Raw genomic sequence first — 17523 nt, 5'->3', positions numbered from 1 at the left:
GCAAGTCATGCATCATGGGGAAGCCAAAGAAGCTGAGCGCTGGCCAGGTGCCAGCCCCGTGTTATGCTAAACGTTAACTCTAGCAGGACCTACCACAAACTCTTCAGCTAGCTATCCGCCAAATGGACGGTGAAACACTACAAAAGTAATACTGTGTTCGAGTGGTGTCAGAAACTGGGGAGTAACTCTTTTCCTTTTCCATGTTTCATTTGATATAGTTGTTTTCTGATAACCTACAGCTCTCCAACCTTAGGGGGCGCACCTTCCGAAGGCACCCGGGCAGTAAAGGCACTAGTAAACCAGCTGGTATATACAACCCTTTCGATGAGCACTCGAACGCAGGGAATAATGACAAAGTTCCTGAAAAGCCAAGCTATACTAGGCTCGGCTAGACTAGACTACACAAGCCTTGGCTGCTGTAGGCCGTCACAGTCATGTAAACCTTAGTGGGTGCATCTTCCAACACCCGTACAGAGTGAAGTAGTATTTTCTAGTTAACCAGCTGATATAAACAACCTCCTTAGATGCACTCGAATGCAGCTCAGGACTCAAGACTCAGGAATAATGACAAAGTTCCTGAAAAGCTAAGCTAGGCTAGGCTTAGCTAGACTAGACTACACAAGCCTTGGCTGCTGTAGGCCGTCACAGTCATGTAAACCTACCTATAAAAGCATGTGCCCTCAATAAAAGATTATTTTATTTAGAGCTGAAGTGTTTTATATAGTAGTGGGAAATGCTTCTTGACTTGACTATATGTCCAAATATTTGTGGAAACCCATCTAATGAATGTGTTCAGCAACTTTAAGTTGTACCCATTGCTGACACAGATGTGCAAATACACACATGCAGCTTGTCAAGTCCCTGTAGAGAAGTACTGCCAATAGAATAGGACTCTCTGGAGCAGATAAACATGAACCTATTGGCACCATGAGTATAAAGCCCCCCAGCATTGAGCTGTGGAGCAGTGGAAGAGCTGTGTTCTCTGGAATAATGGTGGTGCTCTATTCAGTACTTTTTGAATGAGTTGGGGATGAGGTGGGGGTCTTGGCTCTGACTGCAATCAAATGCTCCAAAAATCGAGCCATAAAAGCCATACCTGGACAGTGGAGACCGTTACTCCAACAAGACCAGGATGGAGGTCTGCTTGATGACAACTGCTGCTTGTTTATGCAGGTTTATGGCATTTCGCATGTGGCCTTATGAGCACTGCTCTTCAGTAAACCTCCTGTTCCTATGCTTCACACTAAAAAATGAGGACAGATATCCATAAATCCAGTCCTGTACTTGCAAAAAACACTTTACCGAATAATCTTAAGCACTGAAAGTCTTAACTTTAATAACTGAACAATAATTCTGCAGTTTCAAGGCCTTATGTAACTCTGAACTTCAGCATAGTGATCGCCAACTCGCCTGAAATGCTGTTGAGGATTTACAGGCCAGAACTCTTGGCTGAAGGCACCATAAAGCTCAGAGTAGTGGAGGAGATGATCTCCATTGTGAGGGAGTGACTGCGTCCTTTCTCCTTTTTTTCAAAGGATAGAGGGAAGAATGCAGCCGAACTCCCACTCGAACAGGTGGGCGAGATCTTTTATTGGACCACAGCCCGTGAGAACAGACTTGAGCTCGTGTTCCGGCCCCGTAAAGCCTTGCAGCATCTCTCGAACAGCTCAGGACGTGTGGCACCTCCACTGTCCCGCTCTATTAAACTTTGCTGCCTCTCCTGCGTATCTCCACGTGGGTCTCAGAGGTGTGTTTACTGGAGAATCTGCCGTAGTCCGCCTCACACACCTGTTAGAGACTTCCGTACCATGCAATTATCTCCAGCACAGGAGAATCTGGCCTTGGGGTTTGGCCGTAAACACTCCTGACTTCACCCTCCACCCCCTCCCACACACATTTCGTCATCCGTGAAGCCACTGAGTGATGGATGGGCAGAATCAGTCAAAAGTTTGGAAACCATTTGACTGACTATGGTATGTCTTTTGCTCATATTGAAGGGCCTTTTTTATGAAAATCCCCAAATTCCTTGCTTTGGACATTAGCACAGTTTCTCCCCCTGGCCAAAATGTGGCCATATATGGAAACTACGCCCAATTTAAGTTAATTATTTTGTGGTTCTTTTAGTAATCTTTTACAAATAACTGTGGCATGGTGGTGCAGCAGGTAGTGTGTATGTCATACAACTCCAAGGGCCTGGGGTTGTGGGTTCGAACCTCATTCTGGTCTCAGATTGTGGAGAGTTGATGTGTGGTGTGTTCTCTCCATGTCCATGTAGGTTGTCTCACCTCTCCCAGAAACATATGGTAGGTGAATTAGCCATCCCTACATGTGTGTGTCATGCCCTATGATATATGGGTATTCCTGACCTGCAGCCAGTGTTTCAGGGTGGGCTACTGGGTTGGCTATCTCTGGACACGACCCTGACTAGGAAGATTTGGCTTTTGTTCAACTGGTGTAATCTCTGGAATCAGGAATAGCTCGGCTAGCTTCATTGCCTGTGCTAGAACCTTCCATTTTGGTCTACTGTCACTGCTACATTAGTTCTGCTTTTAGTGAGAACAGACAATGAGGATCCTTAAAGTATACCCATACCATTGACCACGCCGTACGTCCAGATATATTTCTTAGGTTTGGTGTTTTCACTGTTGAATGGTAGTGTATGAACAGTTGAATGGAGGAGAGGGAAACGACGGCTGTGAGAACGAGGAAAAGCTTCAGGAGGAATCCACCTCTCCCCGCCTCTCTTTAAAAACCCCCTCCCCCGCCCTTGGGCTCAGAGCCATTTCAATTATACAGCCATGCACTCCATTACTATCATTAGGGCCATGCCTATTGAGGCTTCTTCAACCCCTAATTTGTATATTGAGGTTGTTTTCCCTGACAGGCTTCAGGAGATGTTAACTGGAGACATTTAGACGATGGCCCTCCAGCCTAACTGCTCGTCTGCCCATCAGAAGTTTGTGCTCAATGAATGGCCATGTTTTCAGGGTAGGCTCGCGATCACATCACTTAAGGTGGTTCGACAAGGGTTCAGTAGTAAAGGCAGATCCTGGATGAATGCTTCTTGGTACTTTGACCGATGCCATAAAACCGGGCTCTCCAGTCCTGCTCCTGAAGAGCCACTTTCTCCCAGACTTTGGATCCAATCCTAATCCACCTCACTTGATCTGAACTAATTGCTGCCTTCAGAAGCCATTGTTAGGTTGACTGGGCTGCATTACATTGGGTGGTAGTTGAAACCTGCAGGACGGTAACTCTTCAGGGATGGAGGAACGGAGACGTCTTTCAGTTTCTCAAAGTCAGTGGGCCTCATTCATGAAACCGTTGCAAACTCATGAAGAAACTGTGAGCAAATTATGGTGCGTACACACCAGATTTATTAGTAGAACATGTGCATGCGTGTCTAATTTACAATCCACTGGTATATTTATTAACTTACACATGTTATTTTACAGTTACCATCTCATTACCATAAACAATGCCCATGGATTACTAATGAGCACCGCATAAGAAAGTTCTCTTATTGAATGAAGCACATTCAAATCAGCACCTTTTACTGTCAATCTATAGATTTCTTGCTCAGGGGAACTCGGTAAAGCAGGGCAATACAATTTACGTCGTCTAAAGACTGAGTTATACTTTCCCAGCAGGTTGCTGGGCTTGACTCCAAACCCACACAAACGCTATAGCCGTTTATACTTGACGCAACCTCCTTCCATGAGTTGTGAGCCGTGATTGAGTCATTTTTGGCTTGTGCGCCCTCGTGCCAATTGCAATGCGTCAGGCATAAACATAGCATAAAAGTCCTGGGATGATGCTGGGATGATTGAGGGCTTTACAGTTCCTGATCTGTTCCAGTATCCTGTACGGATAGGGGAATAACGTGGGATCTGTGGGTTCTCCCTTCTCAAAGCTGGCTCTAAAATGTTGTATTAATATGAAAGGATGGATCTCGGTTGTCTAAAGTGAGTAACCTGCGAGGCAGTCCTCACTCTCAGCTAATGAATCTGTACTGTGCCATTTCCACAGTGGCTATAACCCTGGCTATGACCCTAGACTCTTTTATAGTAAAATAATCTGAATTAATTAAGTCACTAATTGAAAGCAATTTTCAGTTCTTTTATTTTGCATGTATTATTAATGAATCTTTAATCAGTTGAATCAGTGAAAGTGCAGTCTGTGCCTTTTGGACGTAATGCTCGAACTTACCAATATTTCAGTAAATCTGAGTATTTACATACGGGCAAATTCATGATGACCTTTTTCAGCTCTACAGAGCCTCCACTTTTTTAACACTGGGGTCCCCTTTGGTCTTACTTGGACAAAGCAGCACTAAAACAACAAGACACAAATGAGGAACTGAGCCATTTCCAAGCGTAGGCCGAAAACCAGCCAAAACCATATCTACCGAAAATCTAAATGATATATATGCGTGTGTGTGTATGTGTGTGTGTCTGTGTGTTCCCAGCCATGCTCAGCTGCTGCTACCTGTGTCTATAAACCTCCTCAGAATGATTAGCAGGTGTCCTCTCCCTCTCACACGATGAAAAGGTGTGGTGGGCTCCATGGTTCTCCGCCAGCTTTATGTGGCCTTGCTGTTAAAACCACATGCCACCTGTTATTTTTACACCCTACTGGGCCACCTATAGTGACCACCATAATGTAGAACGCGTTATGTTGGAGAAAATGTGTAGGAATCCATACTTTCTGCAGAACCTCTCTCCGCTCTCGCCTGAACGAGCTGCAGAATGAGCGAGAAAAGGCTATTAAAGTGCACTAAACCTGAGCACCTCTGTCTGCTTTGCAGGATGTCCTGGAGCCAAGAAAACAGAGTTTCTGACCAGCGTTCTGGACGCTCTTTCTACAGACATGGTGCATGCAGTCACTGATCCAGCTGCCGCTGGCAGGTAAGCAGACACCTGAACACTTGATGGTGAAATGTTTATGTGATGTTTTTAAAGGGCAACGGCACAGAGCCTCGGCTGTTTAACCCTTTAATTCTGAGCCTAAAAGCACCTGTTTACACTAGCATTCAGAAGTTTGCCTCAGTGCCCGGTGATGCCACAGCCATCTGTAGCCGGGAGTCCCAGAAAGCACAATTACTCTCACACTCTCTGCTAGTTATGCTGGTCTAGCTGGTCAGCAAGGCTTAGATAAGTTCACTAGCAGGCTAAACACCACAGCACAGACCACGTTTCAGGCTCAAATTTAGAGGTTAAAGCCTCATATCTATCCAGTGAATGGTCTTAGGACTGTTTTCCACCGTTTTGGGCACATTTAATAGTTTAGTTTAGTTAATCCTGGTTTGCTTGCTCGCACTTTCATTCAAACTCACAGTTTTAGTAGGCTTGTTTTTTCCCCCACCAATCTTTATAACCACCTTGTCATTTTTATATACAGTGGTTTGCAGTATTACAGTATTTGCAGTATTTATACACCCCAACCCTAGTTCTGAAACTGTGCACAGTTTAGAGACTACTTTAGAAACTAGCACAGTGCATCCAACAATAAAGACAGCACCGAGCAGATTCCTTTGTACAGTGATAGAAGACACAGGAGCTCTGGTGGCAGATATTAATGAGTTAAACTAGACAATCCAAAGTCCTTAAGGACGCCCAACAATACAGTAGGTAAGATTACACACATTTTTCACTTGTAGCTGGAAACAAGAAGCTGTGTGAGCTCACACTGCATTGTATTCCTGTCTGAAATGTTGCCCATAAAGCAGCATGCAGGGCAGTTTGAACGAATCGTCATAGTCCACAAAAATGATTCATGACTGCAATGTGTCAAACAGTTGCACATGAATAAAATGTGATGCATCAGCACAGCTGCTGTGTTCGCTGTCTTTTGTCAGCAATTGTTTTATGGTGCAACTGTTTCAAACATTTCAATCTAGTAAATTCAAAGCACAAGTTTTCAGTCTAGGGTCCAAAAGGGTTGTTAGAAGAGGGTCTAACATGGGAATTCTTTGAATTTATTCAGTAATTAGAAACAAATGATATTTTTTTCATCAGAATTATTAATGATTTTAGCATTTTTCAATGACTTCAGACTATCAGAAGTCACTGAGATCAACAGCAATGGCATAAATGCTTTATATAATTCAACCATGATTATTTCTTACTCAGCAGCTTATTAAAAGAATCAGAGAAACCCTGTTTAAAGTGCAGATTTTAAACGTTTTGTGTTTGCAAGATGTATAGGAGACCCTTTCATGATATATACCCTTGACAAAACGTTCACTTTGTCATTTTATGGCATTAAAAAGTCAGAAGCACAAAACCTGCCAATACAGAATACCTAACTACATTTAAAGTATAGTATATCGCAATGACTGTAATGCACTCTACACCTTTAAGGGTTCGTAAAAGGTTCTTTTCTATATATTTTCTATATAGAACCTATATAATCTAAAAGTGAGTGATTTATTAGGAACAGCTATACACCTACTTATTCCACCAATAGCATGGCAGCCGTACAGTGTGTCAAATCCCACAGATACGAGCCATTGGCTTCAGTTAGCGTTGGAAACAGGTGACATCAGGGATTTCAGTGTGCCATTATTGTTGGTTTGATTGTAGGTTTTCTCGATCTGCTGATCTCCTGGGATTTTCAGCACAAAAGTATCTAGAGTTACTCAGAATAGTGTAATACCGAAAACACACCCAGTGGGCGGCAGTTCTGCAGAAACACCTTGTTGATGAAAGTGGTCAACACTGGCCAGACTGGTTGGAGCTGACAGAAAGGCTACAGAAGCTCACATAACTATCCTGCATTTTTTAATTATGGTGAGCAGAAAAGCACCTCAGAATGCACAACACACCCAGTCTTGAGGTGTATTGGCTACAACAGCAGAAGACCATGTCAGGATCCACTTTGCTGAGGCTGCAGTGCTAAGGCACAGGCTCACCAAAACTGAACAGTTGAAAACTGTAGAAACGTAGCCTAGTCCAATGAATCTTGATGTTGCTGCCATGGCTGGGTGTTTCTATGTAGAGTTAGAGCAAGAAAAAATATGTGCCATGTTCTAGGCTAGTACGTCTGCGTCTTCATCCTACTTCATTCCATCTGTTGGCAGTTCTCAATGCATTCGTCAGTCAGCTCAAGTCCGACGCCATCATTGATTCTTCAAGCCGTCCAAATAATTCCAGCTTCCACTTTCCAATCCATCTTGCAGAGTGTGTTGAAGTGGCAAAATAGCTTCATCCCACTCTTTTCAAATCTTCTTAAAAATGCTGTTGCATAGTTTTAGTGCCTGCTTTTGTCTCAAATCTCAAATAGTGGAAAACCCCTATTTAAGTACCTGTAGAATTTCTTAAGTATCAACTGAGCCCGAGACAAAGTATCAGCTGAGTCTAGGTTTTATTGGTTTTTGCTAAATGGCGACATAAAGGCAGTCTATAGTAGCCTGCTCAGAGCTCTGGACCCTACAGCATGTGAGAAATGAATGACATCGGGCCAGTTTTGGCATTGGTTCTGAAACAGGAAATGTTCAGTTTTGTCGAAAAATCTCCCGTTACACCACATCCACTCTCAAGACCACAGCTTTGTTTTTCAGATCACTGCTGCATTGGCTCAGTTCTTTAGGCTGAAAAGAACGCACTAATGAAGCACTTAGGTGGCCAAAAGGTTTTTGTCATGTTTAAGAGGAACATCATATGACAACGTCTCATTAAATGTCATTCCTGATGGACAACAGTGCTGAACCTCCAACAGTTTAGTCATGTCATACACACTCCAGTGAACTCGGCCCATTACATCAGCTCCACTCACCATAGAGGAGCACTCTGTAGTTCTATAATTACAGACTGTATCCATCTGTTTCTCTGCAGACTCTGTTAACCTCCTTTCACCCTGTTCTTCAATGCTCAGGACCCCATGAGACCACCACAGAGCAGAATGTTTGCTGGAGTTCTTAATCCAGTAGATACAATACTTTTGGGATGAGTTGGGGATGATCATCCAACATCCTGACTCACTAACGCTCTTGTCGAAATGCAATCAAATCCTGACAGCAATGTTCAAGCTCCAAATTCTAGTAGAAAGCCTTCTTTCCTGGACAGTAGAGACAGTTACTCCAACAGAAGCAGGTTCAATTTTTTTAATACCCTTGATTTCAGAAGAAACAATGAATGAGCAGGTGTCCCAATACTTTTGTCCGGATAGTTTGTTTATTTATTTGTGTTTATCCTGATGTTTGTGGAGTTTTTTGTTTGTTTGTTTGTTTTCAACACTGACCACATTGCCTTGGACAAATTTGCCTGACTACCATCAGTAGTGTTAATCTGACTGTCGTTGGTTTCCCCCCAGAATGCCTGAGCCCGACCCCAGCCACACTCTGGAGGAGAGGGTGGTACACTGGTACTTCAGTCAGCTGGACAAGAACTCGAGTGGTGACATCGGCAAAAAAGAGATCAAGCCTTTCAAGCGCTTGCTGCGCAAGAAGTCCAAGCCAAAGAAGTGCGTGAAGAAGTTTGTGGAGTACTGCGATATCAGCAACGACAAAGCTCTCTCTCTGCTGGAGCTCATGGGCTGCCTCGGGGTCACGAAGGAAGAGGGTAGGTCTCGTTTTTGGATGCGAAGCACTTCACTGACCTGTTCGCGTTTCCAGGCTTCTACTAATACTCAGATGGCTTTCAGTGACCCTGTGTGTCCTCCTTTGAGGGTCAACAGATACTAAGACAGAACTATAGAGTTTAAGAAGAGCCTGATTTGCTGGCGTATGGGAGAACTGCCAGTTAAATGTGTAATCGTGATTATCGGGTGCTTGGGATTCTGTGTTCTTCTGATGGCAAGCTTGCTTCTGAAACCTTCTCATTGTCTGATTTCTCAGGAGCAAAAACGGGTGAAGGCACGACCTCCAGTAAACTGGTGAGTAAACAACTATTTATTTTTATTTTTGCTTCTTTTTTCCTATAAGAACAAAATATATGAACATTATATTATATATTATATGAACAAAATACCAAAGAGACCCACCGGTGATATACCACATAAATAAAACTACTATAAATAATATTGTAGCCATGGCTTAGTAAGGCGTGGGTACAAGATAATTAAGTGGTGGCCACCACTTAGTAAAGCGTGGTAACAAGATCCTTAGTCATGGTCAAAAAAAGTTCCGTCATAACTTTCTTCTTCGTCCACATGGCAGTGGTCATGGTTGGCTTGAACTTGGGGGCTACACTGCCCCCATGATTTCTCTAACTTCCGTAAGCTTTCAGAAAATGTGCGCAAATACCAACAAAATGTACGCAGGGTTCAGAAGGACAGAATTCTCCGTCCATATCCGTATTTAACGTTAAGCACAAATGAGCCTTTAGACTGTCCCAGTCTCAACCCTGTAAATACCCACCCAGAAACAACTGTAAACCCACGCATTTGTTTGGTGCAGACAAATCAGCGTGAACACTGTATGACTTACTTTAGTCTATAGAGCAGAGCAGTCAGGCATACGTTTTCCTGTAAAAAAATTTTTTTCATAAACTTGTTGATGTTTTGATAGATTTTTAAGGCAAATATAGATTTTGGCAAGTATTTACAATGATGAGGTTGGGGACGGTCCAAGCCCAGTGTTGGTTAGCAACATAAGCCTTGCGACTCAGACCTCAGACCTCAGATACCAAACATGTCTTGGCTGATCGACTGCATCTGAGGTCAGTGATGAATCATGTTCACTTTTTGAGAGATTTTTGGCCAAATTATTTCCATAAAGGGCCACACTGATTAACACAGGGGCACAGGGGGATCACTGCTGGAAAACGGGCCTCGGCTTTTAAAGCTGTTTTGTCACGGGTTGGCCTTGAACTGGTCTTAAGCTCAAACTGTCTTGAGAAAAAGACATGTTCACACTACATGGCTTTAGAGTCGTTTGCACCCTTCAGACTACACAACTAGCTGGCTAGTAATCGGGACATTTTTAGTGGCTGTGGTTTGCACACCACACGACTGATCAGTGACACAGGGTCACATATTACAAGATCTCTCACCAGGAGAAACCCACGACGAGTCTGTCTGCTCTACAAAAACATTCTGTCACAAAAACACATACGAGAACTGATCCTTACAAGCAAGTGGTCAAGTCAGGAGAGGCCAAAATACTGGACACTGAAGTTACAAATAACCATTAAAAAGCATATTTTAAATCACTGATAAAATCTGACAAATATCTCAGGACTAGTTTGTAGTGTTCGGCTCATTAACACGCAAAGAATTATTTTTTTAGTTTGTTGTGAATACTAGACTTGCACAGATCTCCACATCAAGGGGTTCTTTCCCACCGAGCACATTAAACCTCCTCTGCTCGCTCTATAACCAGCATAGTCAGCTTGTCAGACTTGCTAGTTCGAATACTGGCCATCAGCAGCCGGAGCCAGAGAGAGCACAGCCGGCCTTGCTCTCTTAGGGGTGGGATGGCACTTCCTCCCCACATGTCAGCACGCTGGCTAAGTAGCAATGCTGCACCAGCAGCAGTTGGAAAAGAGGTGGATGGCTAGCATCACATCTGTAGACTTGCATTGAGGGTTCACACGAACAAAGATTGGGTAATTGGCCTTCCAAATTGGGTAGAAATGAAAAAGGTCCCATTCATATTTGAATCAGTGACCAGTCTCTTTATTTTTAACGTCTCCCAAAATAGATGTTCCTAAAATATAAGCGATACGAGCAAAAACACACAGAAGTAAAAGAAAATAATATGGATGAGAACATGGATAAAGACGAGACGCGGGGTATAACTCCACCCTCGGCTTTCTCCTTACCCCTAGTCTTGTATGGTCATTGGCTGTAGCTAGCCGCTGCACTGTTCACACTACAGCATTTGGAGTCGGCAACAGGTCCAGGTATTAAACCTGCTAGATATTTGTCGGAGGCTATTCACACATAGCAACCAAGCCAGCACAGAGAGAATGCCAAGCATGATTTACCGAGAAATTTTTTTGGTCAGCAATCTCCAAAAGAAAGTCAGCAACCTGAACCTGGCATTGCCAGCTGTTGGGTAAATCAGGGCTTAATGCAAATGTTCTAATGGCCATCTAAACGACTGTGCAAAATATTATGACGACCTAAATAGAGACCTAAAAAGCCAGTCTTCCTGAATCTCAACGGATTATTCTCTTGTTCTTTCTCTTCTCAGAACACCTCGAAGAAGCAAGGCTGATGAGGCAGCCGAGACTAAACCCGAGCTTCTGCCCCCACCACGCGGCGATGGAGTAAAACCCATAGTATTTGCACTTTGTACTTTAAAACGAAAACAAGAAACAATGTAAATTCACTTTTTTGTAGAAAAAAGGAAGGTATTTAAACAGACTGCTGAACATGTGAATGATGTTAGTTAGCTTTTTTTATGTCCTTATAAAACGTTAATTCTTTAACACATACAATGTATGTGTCCTTTGTGAGTCTTAAAAAAAAAAAGTAAGTATGCTTTTTTCCAGAGTTGTACAAGTTGTATTACGTGTCGCTTTTGTGTTGTTATGTTTCTTTCGTTGTATTTCATTTGTACCGGATGACAGATCATTTGTACCTGATGACTGTTGGCTAGCCGAAAAGGAGCGCATTGCTAGACACCTCTGCTTTGGGCTTGTACTGACTCTGGCTCTTGGAAAGGCCCTAGAATGGAGACTGCTTTGTGTTAATTAGAAATAATAAAGACGTCTTTTATACTTTTTCTTTGTATGTTTTGTACCAGTACACTGTATATATCAAGACTTCTCTGAGAAATGTGCCCGGGATCTTTGTGCCCCTAATAAAGAACTCTCCTAACTGAATCTACAGCCTAATCTGGTGTTGCAGCGTAAAGCAGCCTGAGGGCCTCATTATAACGGCACAGACTGACAATCTGTCACTACTAGAACACATTTAGTCAGGCTAATTCCTGTTTACCCACCAGGGTTGTGGTTAACTCCGGATGTAAGGCAGGTTTACGCCACTCTACGTTTCAGATCAGGCTTTAGGTGGACCAGGTCAAATGTCAAAGCTCAGATGGCTCTACGGTTCTTAGGCTCCTAGGATGCATGTTGAGAATGAGCTCATTATTTAACCATTTAACCAGCGCACAAAAATGACATCCTGAAAATGATCCGTTTCTTGTACCCTTTGGACTCGACTGGTGTCTGAAGTGTAAGAATTACTGTGGAACCAGTGGTTACAGTGAGTCCTGCATGTGTGTTAGGGGTGAAGAAGCACAGTAGAGACTTATCTACAATGTTGCTTGCAAAATGTCTTGAGTAGGCCGACCTTGAGCCGCCAAATCAGCTCTGACCAACCGACGCCACAAGAGCTCTGTGATATCTGGCACTAAGACGTTAGCAGAAGTGTCCTGCAAGTTGTGAGGTGGGGCCTTAATGTGCATCAGACTCAGTGTATTTGTAATCACTAACGTATTTGTGTAGAATCTGCTTCTGGTAGGGTCTAATCCTGTGGACTACAATTCACTACTTTCTCTCTCGCACTTCTCATCACCACCGCTCTTTCACTGCTGACCCGACGCCGACCCTGGCCCTTACACTCGCTGTATGATTGGCGATTAGCAGGCACGTCCTGCAGCGGTGAGATTAGCCAGCAATCCGCCTGGCTCTAACACCCCCGCCGAACATGAAGGGGAGATTAGCCATTGATGGCTTAAAGAGGTCAAATTAAGGCCTATGAAGACCCCCCAGCATCACCTCCTCAGAGAGATAGGAGTCTGGGCTGCAAGCCCCCTAGCAAAAGCGTCTTCTTCCCAGTGGTGTGTTTGGGCATGTATCCCTGTGTGCTCTGTAAACTGACTGTTTTACCAGGCTGTCAGCTCTGTAAACTATTAGCATTAGGCTAATAGCGGTTTAGTAGATATACATTGTTTAGGTAGCATGTGTTTCTTAGCATAGTTAAAGGAACCCTAGAATGTCTTCACTCACTAATACTTGCAGATGTAAACACGACGTCCACTTTGTGAGAATTTTGAAGCAATGCTAAAAAAGCTAAAAGCTAATGCTAGCAGACCAGGACAGTGAAGCTTGCCGGGTGTTGCGGTGAGTCAGGGAGAACAAGCCGCATGAATTGGCCAGCTGAGGGAAAATAGAGAGCTGGGGAAGCCGGCGAGGCTAGGTGCTAGGCTAACAGCTAACCCTAACAGACACTGCTGCAACCTCTCCAGCAAGCTAACCGCACACCATGCCAAACACAACAGAGAGGACAGCAACACTATCCGGTAGGTCTTCTGAAAATGTACAATTTCTTATTACAGTTTTAAAAGCTATACTAGACAAGGCCAGGCCATAGATGCCTCCATATGCCTCCATAAAGAGTTAAAATAACCACGATTAGGATTAAACTACATCAGTGCATTTTCTCCCCAAAGCAAAGTCAAACTTACTATTCATATACTAAACAATTACCTTAAAAATAGTCAATAAATGCATTCAAATAACAGTTAAGCTTCTAAAATACTGGTTACTGGCTACTGTGCTGAGGGAAACGCTCCACTGCTGGCCCGAAATGGCTGCCACTATTCAGCTGTTTGGAGACTTTACAGACTGAAGTAAGGCATATTAGATTAGATTTGTCTCAAAGCACAAAGCGAATGAAGATTTTGATGCGTTTTGAGCGAGTTGAGAGATGTTTCTGTGCATGTATTAATAGTTAAGTCATAGTCTTATAGTTTTATACTTGTTAGCCTAGCATCTTTAGCATCCATTCTAAACTTAAGTAGCTAAACTTCAGATAACAGACATGCCGGAGCTGATCCCCTGAATCCTGAATCCCAGGTAAGTACTAAACCATGTTGTTTTTTTTTCAGCTGTTCCTTTATTTCTTTATTTACAAGATAATTTCTTCTTTTTTATACTTAAGTGTTTATTTATGGGCTTTTTTCCCCCACAAATAAAGTAAATATCAAATCATGACACTATTATGAAAGAAAAGGAGAAAAGTAATAATAAAAAGTGATAATAATAATAATAATAATAATAATAAAAACAGTAACAATAATACTGAGAATGAATATAGTATTAATAAAAGTATAAGTATAATGGAGGAAAAACAACAACAGGCAAAAAACAAATACATAGATCAGCAAGGGTTGCCTATGATTAAGAGATGGTTACAGAATTTCACACATAAATAAGAAGCTGATTTAAGTGACCTGTGCCATTCTTCAGGTAAACTGGTGATAGAATTAATATAGAAAATATATTGCTTGATCAAGAATATGGAAAGCTGGACTGGGCAGGATTTTTGTATTCAGCTCAATTTATTTCATTTATTTGTGTGGTATCATAGACTGTCCAATTATTTTTCTCCAATTATTAGAAACTGCTTTACCCCTCAGTTGAAGTTGGTAGGTTATTTTTTCTAGTATTTAGATTAGTCTGACAATTTCTTTCCATTGTTCAATAGTCAACAGGGCCTTTGTAAAATATCTATCACTGTCTAGAACATAATTATTCATATCCCAAAGATACATAACTCTGCACTGTGTGGGAATTGAGTACCCCAGAATATTTCTGAAAACATCATACATTTCTCTCAAAAAGACTGTAGTTTATGAAATTCTTAAAAGATGTGGGTATGCTCGGCCTCTGCACTTGCACACATCCTCCAGCCAAATCCGTTAGGAACTTTGGAGATCCTTAGTGGAGCTTGCTGTTTAAAAGCTATGCTTGGAATGTCTACAGTCATGGGGTACAGATATCGTCCCGTTATCTCTGTAGTGCTCTACACAACATACAACTACAGGTCTTACACCCAGATATTGCACTAAATGCTACATAGTTGTGGAGTTGTGCAACCTACTGCTGACTATACATGGCATACATGACTATACATTTGCAGCAACTGCGGCCGGTGGTCCTAGTGCAGATGTCTAAACTGCTGTTGACGTGCGCCTCACTGCTACAGGTCATGAAGGGTGTCCTTTTTCACGGAGCTGCTAACACAGAAGCACAGCAGCACAGCGGTAAAAACAAAGGATCAAGTTCACTTGCTTCATTTGCTTAGTATGAGCTTATTTTGATGTTTTGTCATGAAAAGAAACACTAACGACCTAAAAACTTTTTTTTTTTTGTCTGTGTTAAGGCGTTTGCATACTGGTCCTGAATACATGAGGCCACGCCCAGGCCTGATTCTGGGCTTGCTTGGGGTGGGAGGGGCTCTTGCTTTCACACAGAAGAATTCCATTGAAACCGTGGATCGGTTGCGCAAGTTCGAACATCACTTTTCTGTGTTTTTGCAGAATGATAGGACCTAGATCTAGATCCTTGAACGATAAACAGTCAGGTAATTTTTGGAGTCATGACATTTCACCCCAGAATAGAAGAAGGTTTTTTTAATCATGCAGGCGATAAATCGAAGGAGTCACGCGACGGGTGCGGATTGGTCCCACGTGCTTAAAGCAAACCCCAGCCCACCGATTTCAGGAGGACTAGATCGGTTCTCTGAGCTGCTCCCAGGCTCGAAAATAGCTTTTACACTTGACCAAATGTACCGAACTCTCAGAGCATGCGCAAAAAACACGTCCGGAAAAAACGCTAGTGTTAAATTAGATTAAGCAGCAGACATGGCTGGACTCACAAGGCCTACAATGAGTGAGAATAAGGTAAAGAGACTATCAGGCGTGTGTTTTGTGTTTCACTGGCCGCTGTATTCACATCTACTCCGGTCGGTAAGGGTGGACAACACAACAAACGACTATAAATGACTATAAAAAGTCGCTAGACGAGGTTTCAGCTGCCTTAACAGCTCAAATGAGATGCAGATACCAGGAAGGGAGCAGCTCTCAGAAACACAATCCAAAGTCACCTTCAGGGAAATTCCGTGATATTGTGCCCAAACAATAATCAAGCTCAGTGGAGAGCTTGAATATATGCCAGGTCTTGTTCCAGTCATTTTGGATAATGTGCAATGTGTGCGAGTGTGTGGGTGTGTATGCACACACCCCTTGCTAAATTTCCCATGTGCTTCTTATTTATGGTTCCACCTGATCTGCAACTTCAGTCCATGTGCTTTATCTCTGAAAAGTACAAATGTAGCTTTGCTATGATGAACAGATGCTTGTGGTCGCATTAGCGATTTTTATTATTTTTATTTAGAAAAAATAAAATTATTACATTTCTGTGGCAATTATTTAACATGCAGTTATTATGACAGGACTGTACGGTCAGCTTGTTGTTGTAATGCTAAACACAGTGGTTTTTAACACGATCCTGCCATTAATCCCATACTAGCACACCACTTACCTTATTTTCTTTGTATTGCACAACATTGTTGCAAAACTAGCATGCTAACAGAGTGAACAGTGCTGGAAGTGCTGGGTCAGTCTGAGCAGGATGTTCCTCCAGGTCATCAAAGTGGACGATGTCTAAATGTCTGAGTGACATTTCTTACAACATTGGGCACAAGGCAGGAATACCCTGGATAGGAGATTATTCTCTATCTGTCTCTCTCTCTCTCTCTCTCTCTCTCTCTCTCTCTCTCTCTCTCTCTCTCTCTGTCTGTCTGTCTCGCTCTCTCTCTCTTTCTCTCTTTATCTCACTCTCTATCTGTCTGTCCCTCTCTCTTTCTCTCTCTCTGGCTCTCTTCCTCTGTCTCTCTGTATGTCTGACTCTCTCTCTCTCTCTCTCTCTCTCTCTCTCTCTCTCTCTCTGTCTCGCTCTCTCTCTCTTTCTCTCTTTATCTCACTCTCTATCTGTCTGTCCCTCTCTCTTTCTCTCTCTCTGGCTCTCTTCCTCTGTCTCTCTGTATGTCTCTCTCTCTCTCTCTCTCTCTCTCTCTCTCTCTCTCTCTCTCTTTCTCTTAATCTCACTCTCTATCTGCCTGTCCCTCTCTCTTTCTCTCTCTCTGGCTCTCTTCCTCTGTCTCTCTCTCTCTCTCTCTCTCTCTCTCTTTCTCTCTCTCTCTCTGTCTGTATGTCTGTCTCTCTCTGTCTGTCTGTCTCTCTCTCTGTATGTCTCTCTCTCTGTCTGTGTCTTTCTCTCTCTGTGTGTCTCTCTTTCTCTCTCTCTCTCTCTCTGTCTCTCTCTCTGTGTATGTCTCTCTCTCTGTCTGTCTCTGTCTCTCTCTCGATCTCTCTCTCTGTCTCTCTCTCTGTCTCTCTCTCTCTCTCTCTGTCTTTCTCTCTGTATGTCTCTCTCTCTGTCTCTCTCTCTCTGTCTCGCTCTCTCTCTCTCTCTGTATGTCTTTCTCTCTGTCTCTCTCTCTGTATGTCTCTCTCTCTGTCTCTCTCTCTCTGTCTCTCTCTCTCTCTCTCTCTCTCTCTCTCTCTCTCTCTCTCTCTCTCTCTCTCTCTCTGTCTCTCTCTGTCTGTCTCTCTCTCTCTGCAGTCTGGAGGGAACAGTGAGCTGAATTAGCTGATGAATAATTATGATCGCTCATAAACACGTCAGATTTTAATATTTGAACTCGGATACAAATTACACTAAAACCTGAAGCACATCGTTCATCAGGGGATTTGCAGTGTTAGACACACGCCAACACACACACAGCAAACACACACACACACACACACATGCTTATACATATACACACTTTACACAGAGATAGCAT

At 42.9% G+C, this 17523-nt stretch overlaps 1 protein-coding gene across 2 annotated transcripts in view; it reads left to right on the top strand.

Annotated features, from left to right (window-relative positions):
• Positions 1 to 11771, top strand: part of smoc2 (SPARC related modular calcium binding 2) — a 55876-nt gene extending 44105 nt beyond the window's left edge. For both annotated transcript variants that reach the window (XM_072676783.1, XM_072676781.1), the window contains exons 10-13: positions 4808 to 4907; positions 8314 to 8561; positions 8837 to 8874; positions 11138 to 11771. In XM_072676783.1, coding sequence (XP_072532884.1) covers positions 4808 to 4907; positions 8314 to 8561; positions 8837 to 8874; positions 11138 to 11161 — 410 coding nt within the window. In that variant the 3' untranslated portion in view covers positions 11162 to 11771. The remainder of the gene's footprint in view (positions 1 to 4807; positions 4908 to 8313; positions 8562 to 8836; positions 8875 to 11137) is intronic.
• The last annotated feature ends 5752 nt before the right edge of the window (positions 11772 to 17523 follow it).

This window comes from Salminus brasiliensis, chromosome 4 (assembly GCF_030463535.1).
Source record: "Salminus brasiliensis chromosome 4, fSalBra1.hap2, whole genome shotgun sequence".
Classification (NCBI taxonomy): Eukaryota; Metazoa; Chordata; class Actinopteri; order Characiformes; family Bryconidae; genus Salminus; species Salminus brasiliensis.
Note: the sequence above shows the minus strand (reverse complement) of the source record. Positions and strands in the feature narration are given on the sequence as shown.